This window comes from Callorhinus ursinus, unplaced genomic scaffold (assembly GCF_003265705.2).
Source record: "Callorhinus ursinus isolate GAN/ISIS: 27379988/994484 unplaced genomic scaffold, GSC_fseal_2.0 scaffold38, whole genome shotgun sequence".
NCBI classification, from domain to species: Eukaryota; Metazoa; Chordata; class Mammalia; order Carnivora; family Otariidae; genus Callorhinus; species Callorhinus ursinus.
In genome coordinates this window covers 4,834,948-4,859,389 of record NW_027397100.1, presented here as the reverse complement: position 1 = coordinate 4,859,389, position 24,442 = coordinate 4,834,948, and the positions used below count along the sequence as shown (strand labels likewise).

Genomic DNA, 24,442 nt, shown 5'->3' with positions numbered 1-24,442 from the left:
CCAAGGACAAAGGGACAACCACAAATGACTGTTGTTTCAAGTCACTGAATTTTGGGGTGGTATGTTATGCAGCAGTAACTTCTATATCCAGGCAGTTTGTTACTATTCAGATCTTGAAACTGCAATTCTGTAGGATCTTAAAAATTTGTCTGTTAAGAGATGATGGACTCTGAAAAGCAAACTGAGGTTTCTGGAGGGGAGGAGGGTGGGGGGATGGGTTAGCCTGGTGATGGGTATTGAGGAGGGCACATTCTGCATGGAGCACTGGGTGTTATGAACAAACAATGAATCATGGAACAGTACACCAAAACAAATTATGTAATATATGGTGATTAACATAACAATAAAAAAATCTAAAAAAAAAATTTGTCTGTTAATAAACTTCCTGAGTGAATCTGGTACCATTGCTCTATGGACCATACTTGGGGGGAAAAACTTTTAGACTCAACCCTTTTACTAGCTCAGTATATAATCATGAAAAATCCCTTAACATTTTTGAACCTCCAACTTTCTCATCTGCAAAAAGGGGCTAATACACATTTTCCTGCATTGTAGACATGAAGATTAAATGAACACAAAGAAACTCTAGGTTTTTCTTCTCTTCCTCCTTCTACTTGTCTTCCCCTCACCCAACCCCAGGAAGACACCAGTGCGAATATCTTAGGAAAACATGAATCTCAGGGTCACAGCTTTATTGTATAGATTTTCAACACAGCCATATTACAAACATTGTCAGGGAACATTTACAAGAATAAATAAGATGGACTTGCAGGTGTAAAAAGATTACACGTCACTGTAATGTACAGTCAAAAAATATATCTGATATTCATTGACCTGACATTATTTACCTTCTGCTTTTTTAAGCTAGAATTGGAAAGGAAAAAGAAAAAAACAACAACACTGACAGCACAGTGCTGGCTTTTTTTTAAAAGTTGATTTATTTTGTTTTCTCTTCTCATACGTGCTTTATCTATCAAACACCCAAACTGTACAAGCACAGGCCATTGGGATTCACGGAGAAGGCTGCAAACAGTGTGGAGACTTTGGTCTCATGCAATACCATATGCCCAGTGGATGTGATGACGTCAGTCTCCCTAGAGTCGAGTGGGAACCCCATGATGGCCCTTAGAGGATGATGACGGCATCCAGTAGCCAAAGCAATCTTAGAAGCCCTGACTCTTTGCCTTTCGTTGGCTAGTTATGTCGGGTAAAAACAGAAAGTAGAGAAGTGCTTTTGAGTCTGACTGCCAACATGGGATAGCCTGGATTCACCTGGGCTAGCCCAGGATCCACCTGGCAAGGAAACGGACGCCCTGGGGATGATTATAATTACGTGCCAACAGAGTCACTATGCTTTTGCTTTTGCAGTCTGCTCCAACAGGCCTCAAGTGGGGGAGTGGGGAGAAGTAACCTCTGCAGATCATGCATGTGGTAAGCAAAGCCCTGCTCTGGGTTCTGCTTGAACCTTTACTGGTTCTGGCTGTCACTGATGGCCCTGATGGCCAGTGGGCCTGAGCTAGGGTTGATCTCATCCCAGATCTTGGTGGGCATGGGTCTATGGCAAAGCGGCCATTCTTCCTGGACTTTTTGGTGATAACCAGCCTGGATGAGCCCTGGATATGGGGCCAGAGCAGCATCTTGGCCTGCATGGTCGGAAGACTGGGGCAGAAGAGTAGGGGACTCCAACCTGCACAGACCAAGCACAGCCTTGGCTTTGTGCTCTACAGGAATGAAGGAGTTCGAATACAGTCCCAGCTCCATAACAGATCACCCATCTAGGGTGGAGGAAAGTTCAGGGTCACCTCAGCAATGCTCCTTCTTCTCTTTAAAGTCTGTCCTCTGCTGGACCACTGCTGAGATGGGCAGCTCATCCTCTCTGACACACAGCAAGGTCTTCCTTACAACCATCAAATTCACGCATTGATCCTAGTTCCACTCAAAAGAGAGACCGGGGACTAGCAAACCATGCTTGAATTTGTCCAATGATCTCTAGGCATATGGGCACTAGCATTCTGCCTGACCCTTTGGAAGTCTGATTTGACCTGGGATGATACCACTTGGCCCTCTGAGGCTCCAGACTGCCCTGGGGCTTTGACCCAAGGAATACCTTCCATCACTGATCTTCCATGGGAGGGGCAGGGAGGCATGGTGAGCACTGAGAGCTTGTCAGATCATCCCATAGGAGGTCTACAGATTTGTATTCACAAGCCCAAAGTGCACTGAAGTATGCTTACAGGGATTCAGTTGTGCACTGTTGGCAGGTTCTTTCACATTCCCCTTCCTCCCCCAAACCTAAGAGTTCCACTCACCAAGGAACCATGAATTACCCCGAGCTCCAGGCTTGCACACCAATACCTTCCTGTCCAGTGCTCTACTGCCCCCAGACTCTAATTCTCTGAACATCCCAACCAAGGATCAGGTTCAAATCCCATCACCCAGAGCAGCTCTGAAGGATGTTCCATGGTGATCCAGCCCCAAAGGGTCTTCTCTATAGACTCATCCTGAGTCCTCTCACATCCTTTCTATCAGCCCCAGTGGACTACCCCCAAGCTCTTAGATAGCTAAGATGCCAGGCATGGGGTCTACCACTGTGGGTCCTGATTTCACCTCTTGGGGACGTAAAATTTATGAGTGGATTTCACAGGGGAGAATGTGGCCCTTTTGATGACCTTTTCCCATCTTTTCTGAGGGTGGGCAGGAGGGATGCAAGAAGTGGTCTTGGTCTCTACAAGATAGTTGCACAGCCAGTGGTATGCAAACATCTACCTCTGGTTACCAGTAAACCAGAAGAAAGTCTTCTCATGTGCATTAATATGGCTTAGACATCTCTGCTGTCCTTCTAAGGGTCATATCCTGAAATATGTGTCAGAGGAAATGAGTACAGTAGCCCCTCCACTCTTTGCCATGGACTTCTTTCCCTGCTGCTCAGATTGTATATGACGGCAGAGGCAGATCCCTGCTAGGTGATGCCAACACCATATATTTTATCACTTTCAGTTATATATCCATGGGAAACCTCCAAATTTGAACCCTTGTGTGGAAATATAGGAATAATGATGAATCTCATCTGGTCTTCTCTAGTTGGATTCACTTTGTCTTTTTCCTGTTTTATTGGGCTATGATTTGGAGCTGGCATCATCAGCTGAGAAAGGGCTCAGGCTAGTTGGATGATGAGGAAGGCAGGTCAGGGCTTAGAGATGAAATGGCCATCCACAGGATTCATGTCTCATCTTCTGATCTGCCCTGAAGCTGGGGTTGACTTTTGGTCCCCACAGATCTGGCCCAGCACAATCTGTTAGCATTCTGCTCCTCTTATTCTTGGGCTGGTTTGTGTTTCCCATGGCATTACTGCTGACTTAGCTGGGTGCTGGTGGCCTACCTAGCCCAGGGGTGGCCAGGTGTGGGCTAAAGGAAGGCGGCTTTCTTCATTCTGTTCTATGGCAGTGAGGTGTAGGAGAATTAGCATCTCCTTCTATGTCTCTGGATCTGGGTAGGGCAGTTACTCCTGCTGAGATGACATGGTGAGTACCTGGCTATTCCTCCCTGGGCCTCACTTCTGCTGTCTGCAGCAGCTTAACTAGATTGATACCTACATGCACACAACAGGGATTCACACCAGAGCTGAGGAAAGTGGATCCTCCTGAGAACATATAGCAGGAGCTAGTTTAGCAACGGGGAACAGACGATGAATAGATATGATTTGATTGGTTAGAGGGAAAATTATCATCTTTTCTCCAGGACACTGAAACTTGTTCTAAAGCGACATCCTTGCTTCCAGTGGTCCTGGCCAGCCCTCCCCATCCCCTGTCCTTCTGGGCAACAGAAGCGACTACTTTGCTCTGTAGTCCATGTGCATCCTTGAGTATTTCTGTTGGGTCCCAACTCCTTGGCCTTGCCTTCCTATTTTCCTGCCCAAAGCTCTCCAAATCTATGCCTTCTAGCCAGCTGGGGCTCCTTTTTTCACATCTTTTCCATTAATTGGTTGGCCCAACATTGTATAGCTAAGAAATGGCCAAGCTGAGATGTGAACTGAAGACTAAGCTCTTCCAACCACAACCCCAATGCCTCACCAGGGGATGAACTGTGCCATAATAACCTGTGCTTCCTGTGCCCTGCCTGGCATGTTGCAGGAACCCAGTATGTATGTGTGGTTGAAGTAAAGTGAGAAGCCTTCCAGACCCCAGCCCCTCATGTGAAGCATGTCCTTAGATTTGCCCACATTAGTAACCATGTGACTCCACTTGGGCAAAAGGGCATCACCTTCTAGAAGCCCCAGCATTCAGGAATCTGCTCAGAAAGGCTGTGCACATCTTCTCCTTTCCCTTTAGGGTATTATGGGCTCAGCCTTCACCATGCCAGATGGGCATATCCTCATCATTCCAGGATATGCCTGCCAGTGGGTTCCTTCCAGCATGCAACTGGAAGAAACTTGAGTTGAGATTGACCCATGAATGGTGAGGTCATGGTACCCCCACACCAAAGCATCTGTCTAGGGAAAGTTGAGCTGGTCTTGAGCCTGAGTCTGGAATTGGTCTCAGGAGGAAGCAGTATGGTCAGACACTATGCCTCTCAGACTGGGATATGATTCCCTAGGTTCTGTCATAGAGAGTTGAGGGGACCAAAGCCACTGGAAGGACCAGGGCACATCATTTAAAAAATAGTCCTGTTAAATCAGGCAAATTAGAGTGGAATGCAAGTATTGCATGAATTGTTAAAGTGAAACAAGAGACTGTGAAGGAATTTTAAGCTTGTCTGCTTTGGGCTTCACCAGACCCACTGGGTTTCTGTTCCACTCTACTCTTTGCAATTATGGGTAGACCCATGGGAAAATCTGAGACACAGTGGTGGAAAAATATGGTTTTTGAAGTCAGAAGAAATTGAATTCCTGGCTCCCCTGTTCACTAACTGGGAGAACTGTGGGCAAGTGATTTCTCGTCTCTGAGCCTTCGTTTCCTCGTCTGTAAAATGGTGACAAACATGAACACTGCTTAGGGATGTTGGAAGAATTCAGTAAGCTCACTGGTTAGCGTCCCCAACACAGGTTCTGCTGGTTCCATGGGAAGGCTGACATTTGGCAGGCCATTGCTCAGGCCCCACAAAGAGAGGGCCAGCCTGAAAAACAATCTGATCCCTCTGTTCGCACGAGGGGAGGTGTGCTGTGGTCATCCAGAGGCCCGGAAAGGGTGAAAGGGCACTCGTGGAGGCACAGCTGATACTTCCAGAAGCCATCTAGGCCACAAATGCATGAAGCTGGTGATGGTTCCTGGCTTCTCATGGTTCCTCACATCTCCTCCAAACAGGGTTCTAACTAGAAGGTGACCATGAGGCTCTGTACTAAGTGGGGGCACTCCCTTTGGCACCCCAGAGATGAGAGGCTGGCTCCTGCTGTGGAGGCTCAGACAGCATGGATACCATTTTCCTCTGCCTTGTGAAAGGTGGCCCATCCTCGAGGTGGAGCAGTGTGGGAAGATAGCTTGGGGGAGGTAGTATTTGCTCTTATTTCCCAAGGACTGGATCAAGTCCAAATTCCAAGGCACTGGTGCCCTATCTCATCCAAGCCCTGCCATATGCATGTCATGTGGAATCTTCGGGAAGATATCCCCATCATGAGCCTTAGTTTCATCCTTTGTAAACGGGCCCAAGACCTGTTCACTGCCCTGTCCTCTTTGGAGAGCAGCTAGGTTTTGAGGAAATGGGGGCTTAGCTGGGGGAATCATCGCTGGCCTTGTTGGGTCAGGTACCCCACCGTGGCCTGAGTTTTTCCAATTTCCCTTCTCCCTGAAGTCACATTTTAGATTCTTACCGTTTGAAATGATAGAAGCCAGTGTCGTTTTTATCTGCCAGCTCTGTCACCCCTTCTGGAGCAGAATAATCTTGGGCTTTGTGTTGGATAGCTCCCCTCCCCCATTCTGCAGGGATGAGCCATGATCTGAGAGAAGAGCATAGGAAAGGCTGATGTGCTTTGTTACCAGCTCCTTGAAGGCAGCGTGAGGGCTGGCTGGAGTCATGGACTGGAGCCAGGGGACCTGCTCAAGCACAGTGGGGAAGAGACCCATCAAAGAAGAGTGAGTTTGTTGCGGGGGGGCGGGTCCCTTTGTCTTCCTTCCCTTTGAGATGCTTCCTTTTGAACCTCCAAAGTGACAGCCCTTCCGTGATCAAGTCTGGTGTCCCTGGACTTCCAGACAGCTCCAGAGCCCAGGCCAATGGGAACAGCTTCTGTGGGCTCCTTTCATGTCCCAGCCTCATGGTCTGGAGGCCTGGATTGGTCATCTTGCTCCATGGTAGAGCAGAGACCCTGAGTGTCTCACAGAAGCTGAGTCTTATGATCCACTGCGTATTTTGTTCCAGCAACAAAATAATGAGCAGACAGACAAACAGATGTGATATTAAAAAGCACGCGCTTCAGGGAATGTTTTCACAGTGTCTGATGAAAGAAGAGGCAGCCCCACTGGCTCCAGAGAGAGTCTTCTCTAACATTGAGCCGAGCACATCACTTGGGAGCTCTGCTGGCCCCCTGTTGCCCACAGGGGTAGTCTGTACTCCAGGTGAGCTCTCTTCTCCCTGACCCCGGCTCATCTCCTGCCACCCCTCTGGCAGTGCTGTGCTCCACCTGGGCTCACCTGCCACCATACCGTGTGCCCCCCCGCCGGCCCCCATCCCAAGGAGTTTTCACACCTCTTTGCCACTCCACATCCTGATTCCTGGGACTGATTTCCTTTCTTTCCTTTTTCTACCTGTTGAGATCCAGCTGGAGTGGATGCCATCCCCTCTAGGAAGCCCTAGGCAGGCAGAGTCTTGCTCCCAGGCTCCTATAATACTCGTAAGCTCTACCATCTCGGCACTGGGGGGCAATCTCCCCAGTATACAGTGAGCTCTTGGGTGCAAAAACTGTGCCTTCTTGAATTCTGTGCTCCTCATCCCCTGTCTGGGGCTAGACCGGCCTCCCAGCGGAGCTTCCTAGGTCCCAGGCCACCCCGAGGCTGCCAGATACTGTGCTTGAGCACCCAGTAGAGACCAAGGTAGAGAGCATGTCCCTGGCTGGCCGACCTCACAGCCTGAGGGAACAGGCATCTGTTTTCACTGGTGAAGAAATGAGAAGAGACTAGCTTTCCTGGGGAGCCGGGAAGGAGTTACTAAAAATATATCTGAAATTCTGGGCTTCCCAGAAGAACTCACATCAGAAAGAAAGAATTAAATTTCCATTGTGGAGTTCTCTGCTCGGAAGTTTCTAGCCTTATTTTCCCCTCCATAAAATAACTGCTTTGCTGAGAATGGTGAAGAAAACAGTATGAATAATGTCTGCCTTTTCAGAACCCAGAATTTCATCACTGAGGAAGATGCCTCAGTTTCCCCAGTCATGAAGTAGAGATGATCACAGGTTAGTAGTTCTCTCATGGGGGTCTAGGACCATGTGAAATGTCATATGGAACATGCCAAGCCTGGCCTACAGCAGGTGCTTAGCAAATGGTGGTTCCCTGTCACTGTCTTACCCATTCTTTAGATAAGATCCTAGATCCCTGCTGTGATCTCCTTGACCACATACCTGGGTCCACTGTGGCCTTTCTCATGATGGCAGCTAGGGGTTTCTCTAGGAGGGAGTTCAAATTTGGAGAGTCAAGATGATGCACAAAGCTGGTACTCTATCTGCCCCACAAACTGAAGGGACTGTCCTCAGATGAGCCCGTCTCACTTGTTCAATAGCAGTGCCGTTCCAGGGTGGGATCTTTTAAGGACATTGCCAGGAAAGATTAGTGGCCCGAGAGATTTGTCTTATAGTTACACATCCAAACTTCCCTCTCTCTTTTATTTTGGCATAACAGACTAAGATTTTACACCCCCAAAGAAAGTTTCTTTTCATACGCACTTTGGAAAATAATCAAATCTTATCCACCACCCGAAAGACACAAGGTCAGCCAGAGCCCCGCCCCAGAGAGATGGTTCCTTTTCACAAAGACAAGGAAGAGCAGCAAAATTCCATGCTCCCCCGTCCCACTGATTACAAAAAAGCAGAGAGAACCTTTATCAAAGGCTATGGACGCAGTGGGCTGGCCAGTGAATGACGGGTCAAGGCCTGGGCTAGGGGAGGGGTACAGAATGGTATCGGGCCAAGCCCCATGCAGGTTAGGTGTGACAATGGGGGCCTCTGCTGTGGTGTCGGGAGCATCCCAAGGTTCACACTGATCCAGACCGGCAGGTGTCCAGTGCCAGAGATCCCTGACGGAGACTACAAGGGGTTAGCAGTGCAGGGACCCCCAAGAGCCCAGTCATTTCCACGACAGCATGGAGGAGTAGAACCCACACCCTCTCCACTCCCAAGGACAACTAGGGCAGGGAGGTGCTGCTGAGGCTGTCACTCCCCAACACTCACACAGTCGGCTTGCCAGGAGATTCACAAACTTGAAAAGAGCAAAAGCAGGAGGTCTGGGAACGGAAAAATCCAGGGCCTTGCCATGGGCGCACTTTTGCACGGGCCCGTGGCCACAGCTGGTTGGGTGTGGAAGGGAAGCCTGGGCCTTTCAGAGCAGCATCTCCCACAGCTACAGGAGACCCCTTGGAAGGCGCAGAGCCCACCACGGAACACGGGACCACCAGTCTTCTCCTTGGAGTTGGGCAGGGTGCTGCCTCTTAGCCCCTGAGCCCAGTCACTGCCATTCACAGAAAAGGGGGCTTGGCTGCAGCAGCCTCTGGGCTCCGGCAGGCTCCCCATCCCATCAGGCTAAAAGGAGCTTAAATATTCTAGTGCCGCCTCGTATACAAATTTATACTGTTCCTGAGAGGGGGACAGGCAGGGAAGGAGTAGAGGAGGCAAGAGAGAGAGATGCAAAGGAAAGGGGAAATGCATTTAGGTTAGAGACGCAGACTTTGGAGGAAACTTTATCTACATCCATACTAACAGTCAACTCAAAATTACCCATGTAATTATCCGTATCTGGACATCCCCCCAAGTTCTGCCCCATGCCTGCTTACACCCACGCCTTCCCAGGTGCCCAGTGGGTCATTCCTTTCCTTTTCACCGTTCTGGACTCCAGTGCCTCTCAGACTGTAAGGTGCATATGAAGGGCCCAGGAATCTTTCCAAAATGCAGACTCTGAGTAAGTATCTGGAGTGGGTTGGGATTCTGCATTTCTATCAGGGGCCTGCCTAGGTGATGCTGATGCTGCCGGCCTGTGGACTGGAGTTTGAGTAGGACCACGCTTCAAGTCGGTTAAGACTCTTTGAGCAAAGTTCCTTGTGCAGTGGGCCTGATGACCTGGGCTCCGCCCGCCCACGTACTGTCCATCCCTTTCCGCACGGTGTCGGAGCCCTGTGCTTACGCTGTGCAAGTCGCATACATTAATTAGAAAGGATTGGACTGAATTGAAAATACAATGCACACTCTCCTAAGCCAGAATCCCTTCCCCTAAGCCGGAATTCGTGGTATCAGGATTAGTGTATCAGGATGAGTATTTGGGCTGCCTTGCAGGAAATAACTGTGTACCAAGGCTGTGGCCCGTCAGGACTCTGTACGCAGCCAGCTGTTGGGTGTTTTTACTATCTGAGGCTGTCTTCTCCAGATCAGGGAACTAGGGTCAGTCCCCCACCATGGGAGAAGCCTCCTGGGACACTCACCAGGGTCTCCACCATGTTGGATTTGTTGTTACGCAGCGTTTTCACAATGTGGAACACGTCAATGATGTTTTGCTGCTGGATCATTTCACACACACTGCAGATGGCACAGAAGGTCCCACTGCGGCCGCCCCCATTTCTAGACACAGAGTGACAGAGGTGAGTGAATATGCTTGGGTACCCCCCAGGCACCTGATGATCCTAAAACCACATCAGAAGTAGTGGGCAGTGGCTGGCCCAGTACGTGCAAAAGTCAGGCTATGGCGAAAGCCTCAGTGATTTGAGTTCTGCTGGTGCCATGAACCTGCTTTGACTTTGGGCAAGTCTTTTCCTATTCATATAATGGAGGGGTTGGACTAGATGCTCTTTGAGAATTCAATTAGCCCGATGTTTCCTTGGTTCTATGAGCATGTTAAAGTCACCCATGGCACACTGACCCAAATAGTGTGACGGTGTCTTTGTACGTGTGGTGCCTGCATCCTTGTCCAAAAGGAGGCTCTGGGTCCACCTACACATCCAGTGAAGACCGTGGAAGGTTCCAGGTGGTTTTCATTCTAGTTCTTTCCATCCACTAAGGACAGAAACAGCCTCAGGTCAGCCAGCCTAGGTTTGGAGGTGGGGCTGGGTGGGTCTGAGATGTTCTATCCTGAAATGATAGGTCTCTGGGCACCCTGGTTTAAGCAAGACCCTGTCGATTGGGAGAGCAGAGCTCAGGGCTCCTGGCAGGTCACCTCTCTGTCTCTCCTTTCCGGTGCTCCATAATTTCTGTTCATGGAAACACCCCTCCAAGTATTTACAGAAAGTCCCTTTAGGAATCTGCCTGATTTGGAACTCCTGGGCGTGTTGCCAAGAGCAGCTAATGATTGCATGTAATGGCCTATGTCTAAAGAACATCTGGATGGAAACTAAGGTGCTCGGTTTCCCAGATGTTTTATCTACAGGACACCCAACAAGCAGATGTGTTGGGTACAGACAGTTGCCCTCCACTCACTGGCCAGTGCCTGCATTTGGCGTCTCTTGTGTCTGGCCTCCGAGGATGCCATGGTCCCCGTTGGTAAGAGGACATGCCTGTGCTTTACTTGGGCTCAAACTGTGGGTCACCTTGGTGAGGGGGGACCTGGATAAAAAAGTACTTCTCCCAAAAATTGGGCTAAAAAACAATCACCTGCAGAGGAGGAAGAACGGACCCCCCCCCACCCAGAAGGAGGTACAGCAGGAACCCGAAGCAAGAGGAAGAGGTAAGTGGGCACAGGTGTCCCAGGGCCTGGTGGACTGAGACCGGATGGGGACGGTTGTGGCTGTGTGCTACAGGGGAGGCCACCTGAGTGTGCGGGAGGGACCTGAAGGGGGCAGGGGCTCGTTGGCAGAGAACCATTTGCCAGGTTCTGGGATGTGGGCAGAACCAGCTTGGTTTGGCTGATAGCGCCCATCAGCGTGACACAGCTCACAGCATCTTCCTGGTCCCTGGTTTGTGATTTGCGTCCTTGGAGAAGAAAGGATTGTGATAGGTGGTGGCCTTAAGCTGTGTGTGCGCGTGCCTGTCTGGTTTTCCTGACATGTGAATGCACCACTTGTTTGAAAGGTGGGAATAATAAGCTGGTTTTGTAAAGACTGAACTCGATTCTGAGGTCAGTAAGGTGTTATTAATGCCTCTGCTGGCTCCAGAAATATTTACTCTGAAAAGGGAAGAGCTTGCTCCCAAGTCCTCTGACACGACATTTTGAGAGAGTAGGGCCCGCTCAGTCACCTCCCCACAACCTCCACATTGTAGGCAGCAAAGCGACGGTTGTCAGTCAGATGTTGCACACACGGCTGTTATGGCTGGGGCTGCACATGTGTTCTGGGTCCGAGATCTTTGCAGGATCCTTCTCTGAGGTCATTTTATACTCCTCTGGCAGGGTCTGACACAGGTTCTCGGAAGTAATCACTTTTACAACAGGTGCATATTTGCTACCATGATATTGTGGGTCTGTATGTTGGTAGATGAACTGTATTTGTTCTCTATTTCCTACCAAAGCACGATAGGGTCTTAAGATGACCTAATTCAACATACCCACTGGATGGATGAGGACACTGAGGCTCACTCAATTAAGTGACTTTCTTGATGACAGCTTGTCAGCCCCAGTCCCCTAAGGGTCCTGACCTCCACTGGGCATCAAGGTCTATTTGCGAACCCCTGTGCCCCAGCCACGCCCATTCTAAGATAGGTGGTAGAGATTCCAGCATGCCCCAGCAGTGGAAGTATAAACACAGCCCACCTGAGCCCACTGAGCTGTGGGAACAGTGTTCCCAGGGCTCTTCATAGCCATCGATCTGCCCCACAGGCTCCTCGTGTCCCTGCGTACCCACTATGCCCATAGCAAGAGATGACCCCACAAGGTGACGTGGTGGATGGGTCCTTTGGTTTACTCAGAGGCAGTGTGGGTTAGCAGATGGCACATTAGCTTGGAGGCCAGTGGCTTTAAATCAAAGCTCCTCTCTTAACTGCCCGGTCCCTTCCCCTGTCTGTGCCTGTTTTTTACTACATGATAACACCTACCTCGCAGATGGTATTTTAATTTTACGATTCACTTAAAATGTCTGGCATCAATCAACACCTGTCCCTCTCTTTCTTCTTTTCCTTCTTTAGGAACTAATTGGAGGGTCTGGTCAGTGGAACCCACTTTGTCCTAGCTTTCTTGCAACTAACAGGACACATCGTGCCTCCTGTGGGGGAGTGGAGCTTACCTCCCTACTGTGAGTGCTGGGGTGCAGCCTGCCCGCCCCCGATGTTTGTGAAAGGCCACCAGGTTTTGCATCAATAACATGTCACATAACCTTGGTTAGTTCAGGGCAACAGACGGGCAACCCCAGTCCATGAAAGATTGTAATTTCTTGAATACACACCCCTGGGGTTTTAAGGGATGTTGAGATGTGGTATGGCCAGGCATGCCCATGGTCAGTGGCATCCTCCAGGACAGATACCAGTCACCCGCCCCCAGAGAACCCTCCATAGCACTCACAGGCAGTGGACCACGGTGCGCCCCTCCCTCCCGTCGTACTGCTCCTGCCACTTCTCCAGCCGTCGGACCACTTTGAGCAGAGAGCGCTTGGAGGGGGGTGTGTCCCGGTAGGCGGGCCAGCCAATGTACTGGAGGTGCTGGACTATACGATACCCATCCTGAGGCTGAGAACAGAGAGGCCGTTAGGGCTGTTCTGCCAGGGATGCAAGCCCTTCACAGGCCCTGGGGCTGCAGCACTGGAGTGGGAGACAGACCGAATGGGGTCAACGCTGTGTCTCCATGGGGACACACTCCTCTTTCTACCTTTGTGCACGTGGATTCTCCTGCCATGACTTCCCTGCACCCCCCTTTCTCCCTGGAAAACTACTGGTTTCCAAAACCCAATTCAAATGTCCCTTTCTCTAGGAAAAGCCTTCCCTGACTCTACTGGGGGAGAATTCATCTCTCCCCCCAAGGTTCACGTGCCAGAACATAGCTCACCTTCCCATTGGACAGTGAACTGAGGGCAGAGATGGAGTTTTTGTTCACCCTGGGACCCCCAGTAAAGACCAAAGTCGTTCTTTAGCCATTTCATAGACTACTCATCTGCTCCCTCCCACCCACTTCTCCTCCACCTGGCCAGTGAATTTCTACGGAAGCAACTAATTATTTTCCCTCTTGGTGTTCTCAGGGTCTAGCCCAAAGCTTACTGGATCCAATCAAAGACCCCGTCACCTCATGCCAAAACAGCACAGCACAGTGGGAAGCACTGATTTCTGAGAAGTTCTGACTATAAGACAGCGTGTCAGGAAAGAGACAGATGGCAGGCTGGAGGTTTCCCCGTGCGTCTCTGAGCGCTGGAGCCATTGTTGGGTCTGAAGCCAGAATCGGCAGAAGCATCACTTCCCCAAGGATGGGATGATCAGGAGAGCACAGCACAGACTCCTGGCTGGCTGGGGACCGCCTCTGTCTGGGCTGGGGAGGAGCGGCACAGGAAGCCGAGGCAGGCTGGATGCTTACCCGGGCCATGTTACAGATGCGGAATATTCTGTGGATGATGTCCTCGTCGATGTCTGCAGACACGAACTCCACCTGGATGGGCCCGTAGCACCCTGCAGTCTTCTCAGGCCAGTACTGCATACAGAGCTGGGGCAAGGGAGAGGTCAGAGAGAGAGTCCGAGGGAGGGGTGGCGGGCGTTGGACTCATTTATCACCAGGCCCTTTCCTACTGCCTGCAGAACATGCTGGCTAGGAAGGTAGAGTAGTAGGTGAGAAACTTGACCCCACTTCCCCGTTGGGGAGCAGCCACCCATGTTTGTTGTTGAAAAGTCAAAGCTCTGAACACAGAAACCGTGGACTTAAAAATCTTTGCTATGTTGATTTCAAACCATTTGTTAGGGTTGTTGGGCCTCAGTTTCCTCCTCTGTAAAGCAAGGGGGAATAATACCTCCCTTGAAATGCTGGCAGGATTAGGAAGAGCAAGTACAGTCTCTAGTTCAATGCGAACCCAGACAAACTTCCCCATTCCGGAAAAACCTTCCCAGTGTCCCTCTCATCATCAGATCATCACTAGTTTAAGAAACACATAGGCCTTGGCATCCGACAGGCTTGGGTCCCCATCCTGGCTCTGCTGCTCACTTGCTGTGACCCAGGCCTGTTTTCTCCTACGTAAGATGGGGACAGTTATGCTTACCTTGCACCAGAGATCATGTGACATGGTGCTGAGAAATCCTGCCTGTGATCTTTCCTATTTTTCTGGAATTGGGAGTTAGAACCTACAGCTGAGGGCAAAAGGCTGTGGTTGCCCTTTGACCAAAGATAGTGGTTTTCAGCCAGAGGTGGTTTTGTCAGCTGGGGGACATTTGGCAATGTCGGGAGACATTTTGGAAGGTCACACTTGGGGGTTGCTATGGGCATCTAGCATGTAGAGGCCAGGATGCTGCTAACCATCCTACATGATACCAATAGAGCAGAGATTGAGAAACTCTGGCTTAAGATCCTAAATTGCTCCCTACATTTATAGCACCATCAAGGTGAGACAGTAATTTATTCCCCTCTATCTGTTGATGAAAGAATATTCAGGTAGGTGGCAGGGGTTATGGCTCAGAGAGGGGCAAAGCAGGCTTCCTCAAATCCCCAGTTTTGAAGGGGCGTGGAGATAGACCCCGTCCAGGTCTATAGCCCCAGAGTTGAGAAATCTGGGGATTTCCCAGGGATATCTGATGCCCCCCCCCATGGCCACCGTGGATGCAGGATCTTCATGAAAATGATCCTTCTCCCTCTGGTTGAGATCAGCCAACTGTCCCTGGCCAGTCACATGCAAAAACAACTTTTTATTCTATCTTTCCTCCAGAACTAGAACCAGAATGGAAGAGCAGGGAGGAAGAAGGAGGATATAGGAGAGAGAAAAGAGCCCAAATTCCAGCTTGGGAATAACATGTTCGCATGACGGCTTACAGGCTAAGCCTGGCCAGTTGGCTTATTCTGTAAATATAGTTTTATTGAAATATAGCCATACTTACTCATTTATGTGTTGTCTGTGGTTGCTTTCAAACTACAACGGCAGATTTGAGTAATTGAGAATACCTTGCATAACCCAAAGTAGCCTGCAAAACCTAAAATATTTCTGATCCTTTACAGAGCAAGTTTGCCAACCCTTGACCTACAGGGTTGTTCCAAGGACATGTAAGGAGATGACACATGTGAAGAAAGCCTTTTGCACAGTGCCAGGCATGGAATAAGCATCCACTAAATTCCAATGAGTCACATTATTCTGGAACATATCAGTGTCCAGCAAACATAACCAACATAATGATAAATAGCTAACACATACATTTGAAAGATTCTTCTTATCATTCCTCTTAAATAGCAAAGATGAGCAAGGCTAGGTTTCATAATGCAATGGTGCCTTGCTTTCCTGTGTCCATCATGGGTTAATTGGGCACGTTGAGAAAGGACCTGGGTGTGCGTGCATGGTGGCGGTGCTGGACAGTTATCTGCTGAGCTGTGCAATAATGACAAACCCACAATCTGAACTTGATTTCTCTTTGCCATTGGCTCTTCTGGCTTGCAACCTTCACAGTAATGAGGACTGGTAGAGGTAAGGCGGTGGCTAGCCAAAGAAATCAGAATTAATCTGACTGCCCATTAAAAAAAATAATAGCCTTCATCACCTGCATTGAATTGAGCCTTGCCAGAGGTTAGCTGTGATTCTGACATGAGGTACATGGGTCCCAGGCATCAGGGAAAAAGTCTATTACCCCCAATATTTTCAGTCCAGAGAGAAGGTGGAATGATTTGTCTCTTTTAATAAGATTTCCAGACCAATTTCTCAAGCTAATAGGTTCTACTGTGCCTCAAACAAGACTCCTATATTTCGGGACACTTCTCTGCATTCGATTTTCCAGGTCACTCTCCCATGATGCCCAGAGGGCTGCGGAAGGGTGCCGGGTTCTTCTAATCCTAAATCGGAGCCATCCTCCCACTTGAGGATGGGAGGATTCATGAGACCGGAGGTGGCAGCAGCAGCATGGCGACATCCAGCCCAGTGATGTGTGCACAAACGGGGTGCTGGAGCTGCCAAGCATCATCAGGTCTCCCCACAGCCATGGATGTCCTACATAGTCCAGGTATGGGAAACAGGAGAAAGATGGGGGAAGCCAGTGTTCTGTTCCCAGTGATCCTTTAGGGCTTGGAAATGATTCTCACCAACAAGAAGTGTCCTCTGTGGTTTAGCTCAAGGCTGTCCTGGTGTCCAAGTACTGGGATGGTGTCTCGGTGGGCACTGCCATTTTGGCCTGTGTCCGTAGTATAGCTAAAGGTAATGGGGCTCCCACTTGAAGCACCCTGGGTTCAAATCCCAGCCCTGATGCCTTTTAGCTGAGTGACTTGGCCACATCTTATAGCTGCTCTGGGTTATGAGTGGTTGGGAATTTTAATGTGTTACTTAGCAGCACAGAGATCTTTCGTGTGTACTCAATCAATGTGAGCTATCATAAGCAGGCAGTGCAGGGGACGGTCACTCAAACAAGGGGGATAAAGTGAAGGCCCCCCCCATTAGTATCCCTTATGAAAATTTCTCCTTAGGATAATACCCATAGGACTGACCTTGTGAAAATTCCTTCTCAGCCAGCTTGGGGTAGCAGTGGAGGTGGGCAGCATCCTGGACATGGGGACACTGTTGTTCATGTCCAAGGAGAGAGAGCTGTGGGCTATTAAGAGGGACCCAGGCGATGAGAAAGGTTGGGAGCATAGGAGAACCAGTGAAAGGGTGGAAGGTGACTCAATGAATCATGTGGTCCCTCCAACCTCCTAAATATTCAGTAAATTTATAATAATATGTATAAGGCTCAATGCCCATGGTGGTTTCTTGTAAAAACCAGGGCGGAATTGAGCTTTGTTACCTAGGTGACACAGAAAGGGGCGGAGGTTACATGTGTGAACCGAGGAGCCTGTGAGCACGTTAGTACCAGTGATTGACAGAAATCGTGGGGAGGGAGGCTTATGGTTTCTTTCTTTTTTTAAAGCTGTCAATTAGTTTTGTTTTTTTTTTTGGATTCCAGTTAACACACAGTGTTATATTAGTTTCAGGTATACAATATAATGATTCAGCACTTCCACACCTCACCCAGTGCTCATCACATGTGGCCTCCTTAATCCCCACCCCCCTTTTCACCCACCCCTCTGCCCCCCCCCACTTCCCTCTGGTAACCATCAGTTCTCTGTAGTTAAGAGTCTGTTTCTTGATTTGTCTCTCTTTCTTATTTTTTCCCTTTGCTTTTTTTTTTTCTTAAATTCCACATATGAGTAAAATCATATGGTATTTGTCTTTCTCTGGCTTATTCTGCTTAGCATAGTACTCTCTAGCTCCATCCATGTCATTGCAAATGGCAAGATTTCATTCTTTTTTATGGCAGAATAATATTCCGTTGTGTATCTACACCACATCTTTATTCATTGATCATTTGGTGGACACTTGGGCTGCTTCCATATCTTGACTATTGTAGATAGTGCTGCTATAAACATACGGGTGCATGTATCCTTTGGAATTAGTGTTTTCTCTATTCTTTGGGTAAATACCCAGTAGTGTGATTGCTGGGTTGTAGGGCTGTTCTATTTTTAACTTTCTGAGGAACTTTGGTATGTTTTCCACAGTGGCTGCAGCAGTTTGCATTCTCTCCAATGATGCAAGAGGGTTCTCCTTTCTTCACATCCTCATCAGCATCTGTTGTTTCTTGTGTTGTTGATTTTAGCCATTCTGACAGCTGTGAGGGGATATCTCACAGTAGGTAGATTGATTTGCATTTTCTGGATGATGAGTGATGATGAGCACTTTTCATGTGTCTGTTGGTCATCTGTATGTCTTTGGAGAAATATCTATTCATGTCTTCTGCCCATTTTTAATTGGATTTTTTGGGGGAGTTGAGTTTTATAAGTTCTTTATATGTTCTGGATACTAAACCTTTATCGGATGAGTCATTTGCAAATATCTTCTCCCATTCCATAGATTGTCTTTCAGTTTTGTTGACTGTTTCCTTTGCTGTGCGGAAGCATTTTATTTTGATAAAGTCCCAGTAGTTTCTTTTTGCTTTTGTTTCCCTTGCCTCGGGAAACCTATCTAGAAAGAAGTTGCTATGGCTGATGTCAAAGAAGTTACTGCCTGCGTTCTCCTCTGGGATATTTATGATTTCTTGTCTCAAATTTAGGTCTTTAATCAAACTTGAAGTTAATTTTGCCTGTGGTGTAATAAAGTGGTCGAGTTTCATTCTTTTGCATGTTTTTGTCCAGTTTTCCCAACACCATTTGTTGAAGAGACTATCCTATTCACCACTGGATATTCTTTCCTGCTTTGTTGAAGATTAATTGACCATATAATTGTGGGCTTATTTCTGGATTTTCTATTCTGTTCTATCCATCTCTGTGTCTATTTTTGTACCAGTACCATCTGTTTTGATTATTACAGCTTAGTAATATAACATGAAGTCTGGAGTTGTGATGCCTCCAGCTTTGCTTTGCTTTTACAAGATTGCTTTGACTATTGGGGTGGGGTCTTTTGTGGTTCCATACAAATTTTAGGATTGTTTGTTTTAGTTCTGTGAAAATTGCTGTTGGTATTTTGATAGGGGTTGCATTAGATGTGTACATTGCTTTAGGTACTATAGACATTTTAACAATATTTGTTCTTCCAATCCATGAATGCAGAATATCTTTCCATTTCTTTGTGTCATCTTCAATTTCTTTCATGAGTGTTTTACGGTTGCCAGATGAGAGGTCTTTCACCCTCTTTGGTTAGGTTCATTCCTAGGTATTTTATTTTGGGTGCAATTGTAAATGGGATTGTTTTCTTAATTTGTCTTTCTGCTCTTTCATTATTGGTGTATAGAAATGTAACAGATTTCTGTCCATTGATTTCATGTCGTGCGACATTGATGAATTTGTTCTAGCAGGTTTTTGGTAGAGTCTTTTGGGTTTTCTCTATATAGTATCATGTCACCTGCAAATAGCGAAAGATTTACTTCTTCCTTACAGATTTGGATGCCTTTTACTTCTTTTGTTGTGTGATTGCTGTGGCTAGGACTTCCAGTACTGTGTTGAATAAAAGTGGTAGAGTGGACATTCTTGTCTTGTTCTTGACCTTAGGGGAAAAGCTCTCAGGTTTTTCCTTTAAGTGTGATGTCAGCTGTGGGTTTTTCATATAAGGCCTTTACTATTTTGGGATATGTTTTCTCTTAGTCTACTTTGCTGAGGTTATTATCATGAATGGTAGTTTGTCAAATGCTTTTTCTTTGTCTATTGAAATGATTGTATGGTTCTCATTCTTTCCCTTATTGATATGTCACATCAATTGATTTGTGAATATTGAACTACCCTTGCAATCCAGGAATAAGTCCCACTTGATCAGGGTGAATGATTCTTTTAATGTATTGTTGGATTCAGTTTGCTAGTATTTTGTTGAGAATTTTTGCTTCTATGTTCATCAGAGATATTGGTCTGTAGTTCTCTTTTTTCTGGTGTCTCTGTCTGGTTTTGGTATCAGGGTAATGCTGCCTCTTAGAGTGGATTTGGAAGTTTTCCTTCCTTTTCCATTTTTTGATAATAGTTTAAAAAGAATAGGTATTAATTCTTCTTTAAATGTTTGGTAGAATTCTCCTGTGAAGGTCCTGGGCTTTTGTTTGTTGGGAGTGTTTTGATTCTGATTCAGTTTCTCTGCTGGTTATTGTCTTAATTAAGTTTTTCATTTTTCCTGCTTCAGTTTTGGTAGTTTACATGTTTCTAGGAATTTATCCATTTATTTTAGGTTGCCCAATTTGTTGGCATATATATTTTTTTATCATATTCTCTTATGATTGTATTTTTGTGGTGTTGGTTATTTCTCCTCTCATTAGTGATTTTATTTATTTGGGTCCTTTTTTCCCTTGGTACGTCTGTCTAGAAGTTTATCAATTTTATTGATTTTTTTTAAAGAATCAGCTCCTGGATTCATTGATCTGTTCAAATGTTTTTTTTAGTTTCTGTAACATTTATTTCTGCTCTAATCTTTATTATTTCCATCCTGCTGCTGGTTCTTAGGTTTTGTTGTTCTTTTTCTAGCTCCTTTAGGGATGAGGCTAGGTTGTTTATTTGAGATTTTTCTTGCTTCTTGAGATTGGCCTGTATTGCTATAAACTTCCCTCTTAGAACAGCATTTGCTGCATCTCAGAAGTTTTGGACCATTATGTTTTCATTTTTGTTTCCATGTACTTTTTGATTTCTTCTTTGATTTCTTGGTTGATCCATTCATTGTTTAGTAGCGTGTTATTTAACCTCCATGTATTTGTGGTCTTTCCAGATTTTTACCTATGGTTGATTTGTAGATTCATAGCATTGTGGTCAGAAAAGATGCTTGATTTGTTGAGGCTTGTTTTGTGGGCTAATATGTGATCTATTCTGGAGAATGTTCCATGTGCACTTGAAAAGAATGTATATTCTGCTGTTTTAGAATGCAACATCCTGAATATATCTGATAGATACATCTGGTCTAGTGTGATATTCAAACGCACTGTTTCCTTGTTCATTTTCTGTTTGGATGATCTGTCCGTTGATGTAAGTGGGGTATTAAAGTCTCCTACGATTATTGTAATGTTATCAATTTGTTCCTCTTTGTTTGTTATTGTTTTATGTATTTGGGTGGTCTCATGTTGGCTGCATATATGTTTACAATTCTTATCTCTTGTTGGATTGTTCCCATTATTATTACATAGTGTCTTTGTGTCTTGTTATGGTCTTTGTTTTAATGTTTATATTGTCCAAAATAAGAATTGCTACCCTGGCTTTCTTTTGACATCCATTTTGCATGATAGATATTTTTCCATCCCCTCACTTTCAATCTGCAGGTGTCTTTAGGACTAAAAGGAGTCTCCTGTAAGCAGCAAATAGATGGGTCTTCTTTTTTTTTTATCCCTTTGTCACTTTGTGTCTTTTGATCAGAGCATTTAGTACATTCATATCCAAAGTAACTACTGATATGTATTTATTGTCATTTTATTACTTGTTTTGCAGTTGTTTCTGAAGATTTCTCTGATCTGGTGTGATTTTCTTTAGTGATATACTTGGATTCCTTTCTCTTTGTTTTTTGCATATTTGTTATTGATTTTTTATTTTTTGGTTACTATTAGGCTTGTATACAACCTCTTCTGCATATAGCAGTCTATATTAAATTGATGGTCATTTAAGTTTGAACCCATTCTTTACTCCTCCCCACATTTTACGTATATGTTGTCATATTTTACATCCTTTTATTTTGAGTCCCTTGACTGATTTTTGCCAGAAATATTCATTTTTCACTGCTTTTGTGTTTCCTACCTTTATACTGTCACTTTTGTTCTCTCCTTTCCACTCAAAGAATCCCCTTTAATATTTCTTGCAGAGCTCCTTTAGTGGTCAAGATCTCCTTTAGTTTTGGTTTGTCTTGGCAACTCTTTATCTCTCCTTCTATTCTGAATGATAGCCTTGCTGGATAGAATATTCTTGGCTGTGGGCTCTGCCCATACAGCACTTTGAATATATCATGCCACTGCTTTCTTGCTTGCAAAGTTTCTGCTGAAAAAGCTGCTGCTAGCCTTTTGGGATTTCCTTTGTATGTAACTGTCTTCTTTTGCTTTGTTGTTTTTAATGTTTTTCCTTCATCACCATTATTTTGCCATTTTAATTACAGTATGTCGTAGTGTGGATCTGCTTTTGTTGATTTTGATGGGAGTTCTCTGTACCTCCAGGATCTGGGTATCTGTTTCCTTCCCCACATTTCCAGCTATGACTTCAAATAAATTTTCTGTTCCCCCTTCTCTCTTCTTCTGGGACCCCCATAATATGAATGTTATTATGTTTGATGGAGTCAGTTCTCTAAGTTTTCTTGTTTTGCATAACTTTTTTCTCTTTTGTTCAGTTTGATTATTTTCCAATAATCTGTCTTCTAAGTCAGTAATTCATTTCTCTGCTTCTTCCATCCTTATATTTATTCCATCAAGCATCTTTCTCATTTCATTTACTTAGCCCGTTATCTCTATGTTATTCCTTACCTCTGTGTTAAATATTTCACTGATGTCCTCCACTGTTTTCTCAAGTCCCGTGAGTATTCTTATGATCATTGCTTTAAATTTTCTATTAGGTTTGTTACTTATATCTGTTTTGCTTAGATCTCTGGCTGTGACCTTGCCCTGTTCTTTCATTTGGGATAAATTTCCGTGTCTCCTCATTTTGTCTGCCTCTTTGTGTCTGTTTCTCTGTGTTAAGGAAGTCAGCTGTGTCTCCTGTTTTTCGAAGCAGTGATATTATGAAGAGGTCTGGAGTGCCCTGTAGTGCAGCATCCCCTGTTCACCAGAATGTGGCACTTAAGGAGAGTTTCCTATATTTGTTGCTTATGCTGTGCTGTTGTGTCTGGGTCAGATTTCCTTTCAGTGCAGTTGTCTGCGCTGACTCTCTGCCTGTTGTGGTCTGTGCTTGCTCTCTGGTGGTAGCTCCAGGGGGGTGTGCTGCCGGGGAACTTGGGAATGGGCCAGTGGTGTTAGCAAAATTTTTGCTGGGCCACTAGTCCTATGCTGGATCTCCCAAAATGCTGTGGGAGCTTGGGGCTGCATGCCCAGGCCAGAGCGGACCATGGGCCAGGGCTGCCAGGGGTGTCAGGCTGGGAGTGGTGCATGAAAGTGGCTGGCTGCAGCTGGGCCTGGTGTGTGATAGTGGCTGTGGGTGTGCAGCAGGGCATGGCATGTGACGGTGGCTGGTTATGGCACAGAGTGGCAGCTGGGGGCACGGCGATGTGCCTCACACACTGAGGCTGCCGTGCACCTATTGGCTGGTTGGGGTACATGTACAGCTTTAACAAAATTTGCCCTGAGTCTAGGGTGGAGGCCAGCGCACTTGGAGTGGATGAGTCCTCAGGAGAACTCAGGGGTGTGGTACCTGGCCACAAGTGTCTCTGCAGCCCTGCCTCTCACAGGTGGCTCTGTATTTATGCTGGTGGGCAGGGGAGGCACATGGTGCCTGCCAGTTCCCTCAGTTTCAGAGAAGTCCCACAATACGCTCCAAAATTAGTATGAACAGATCTGTTTCCCATTTGCCCCAATGTTCTATAAACTGCCACTTTAATTTGCCTTTCAGTGCAGGCTGCTGTCTCTTTAAGGGTGGTGACCCAGCTTTCACTCATCCTCCTGGCTCGCCCAGTGCTGAGTCAGCTGACTTTTAAAGCTCACAAAATTCAGCCCCTCTGGTTTTTATGTTATATATATATACACACACACACACAAATATATATGTATTTTAGAGCGAGAGCACAAGCAGGGGTGGGGAGGGGCAGAGGGAGAGGGAGAGAGAGAATCTTAAGCAGGCTCCACGTGTGGAGCCTGACTCAGGGCTTGATCTCAGGATCCCAAGTCAGATGCTTAACTGATGGAACCACCCAGGCGCCCTGGCCCCTCTGGTTTTTAAAGCCAAATGTTATGGAGCTTAGTCTTCCCTGGGTGAGTTCCCCAGTGCCAGGGCTCATTTCTTTGCTCTCTGCACATGCAGCTCCCTCTGTTCTGAGGGCCGTCTTCCTTTGCCTTTCTGACATCACTTCCTAACCTTTCAGATGCAGCTTCTTGTCTATATTTAGGTGTGAAGTTTGTTCTGCCAGTCTTTGGATCACTCTCTGATTTGTTGACTTGGGATGTGGAGGATACCTAGTTGAAAATGTGGGACAGGGTGAGCTCAGGGTCCTCCTACTCTGCCATCTTCCCAAGCTCCTAGGAGACCTGGGGTTTCTTAAGGCCCTGGAAATTGGCAGGGGTTCAATGAGGCCCACTTGCCTCTATGACCATGAGAACCCAGCTGACCTGGGGCTGCACGCACACTCAATGCAACTTCGGCATTTTTTTTTTTTTTTAATTTAGTTGAAAACCTTTTGAAGTGGCTTTCTCCAAGAATAGGTTCCAATCCTCTAGCCTAGAGTCTGGATCAGTGGCCCTTTCCCACTTCATGTCCTGGCACCCCACTCCCATTTCTTACCCAGTAGTCTGGGGAGGGATGACACTGCCTTCTCAAAGGGAAGGCTTCACCATTGCAGATACAGCCAATGTTGCTGATCACACCTGGGAGGGGAAGCCAGTCCATTTGCTGCATATGATTTAGAAATGCCCATACTTCTTCCAGAAAAGCAGAGGGGCTTTTGCTATTTATTGCCAGAACAAGTTAAACCAAGCATGTGTGGACAGCCCTGGAACAGATGACATACATTATTCCACCTAGTGATCTCCATAGCTGTTTGGGCCATGAAAAGATGTCCTTTGGGAGTGCAAATTCACACGTGAAATATAACAAATGTGGAGGTAGCCTCACTGTTGAAC

General features: G+C 46.6%; 1 protein-coding gene across 1 annotated transcript in view; it reads right to left on the bottom strand.

Annotated features, from left to right (window-relative positions):
• Window positions 1–669: 669 nt before the first annotated feature.
• PTPRT (protein tyrosine phosphatase receptor type T) overlaps window positions 670–24,442 on the bottom strand; it is a 1,128,529-nt gene continuing 1,104,756 nt past the window's right edge. Inside the window, exons 29-32 of the mRNA XM_073880268.1 lie at window positions 13,608–13,733; window positions 12,609–12,772; window positions 9,610–9,745; window positions 670–8,770 (exon numbers count right to left, since the gene is read on the bottom strand). Of these exons, the coding sequence (XP_073736369.1) occupies window positions 8,717–8,770; window positions 9,610–9,745; window positions 12,609–12,772; window positions 13,608–13,733 (480 nt within the window). The 3' untranslated portion in view covers window positions 670–8,716. The remainder of the gene's footprint in view (window positions 8,771–9,609; window positions 9,746–12,608; window positions 12,773–13,607; window positions 13,734–24,442) is intronic.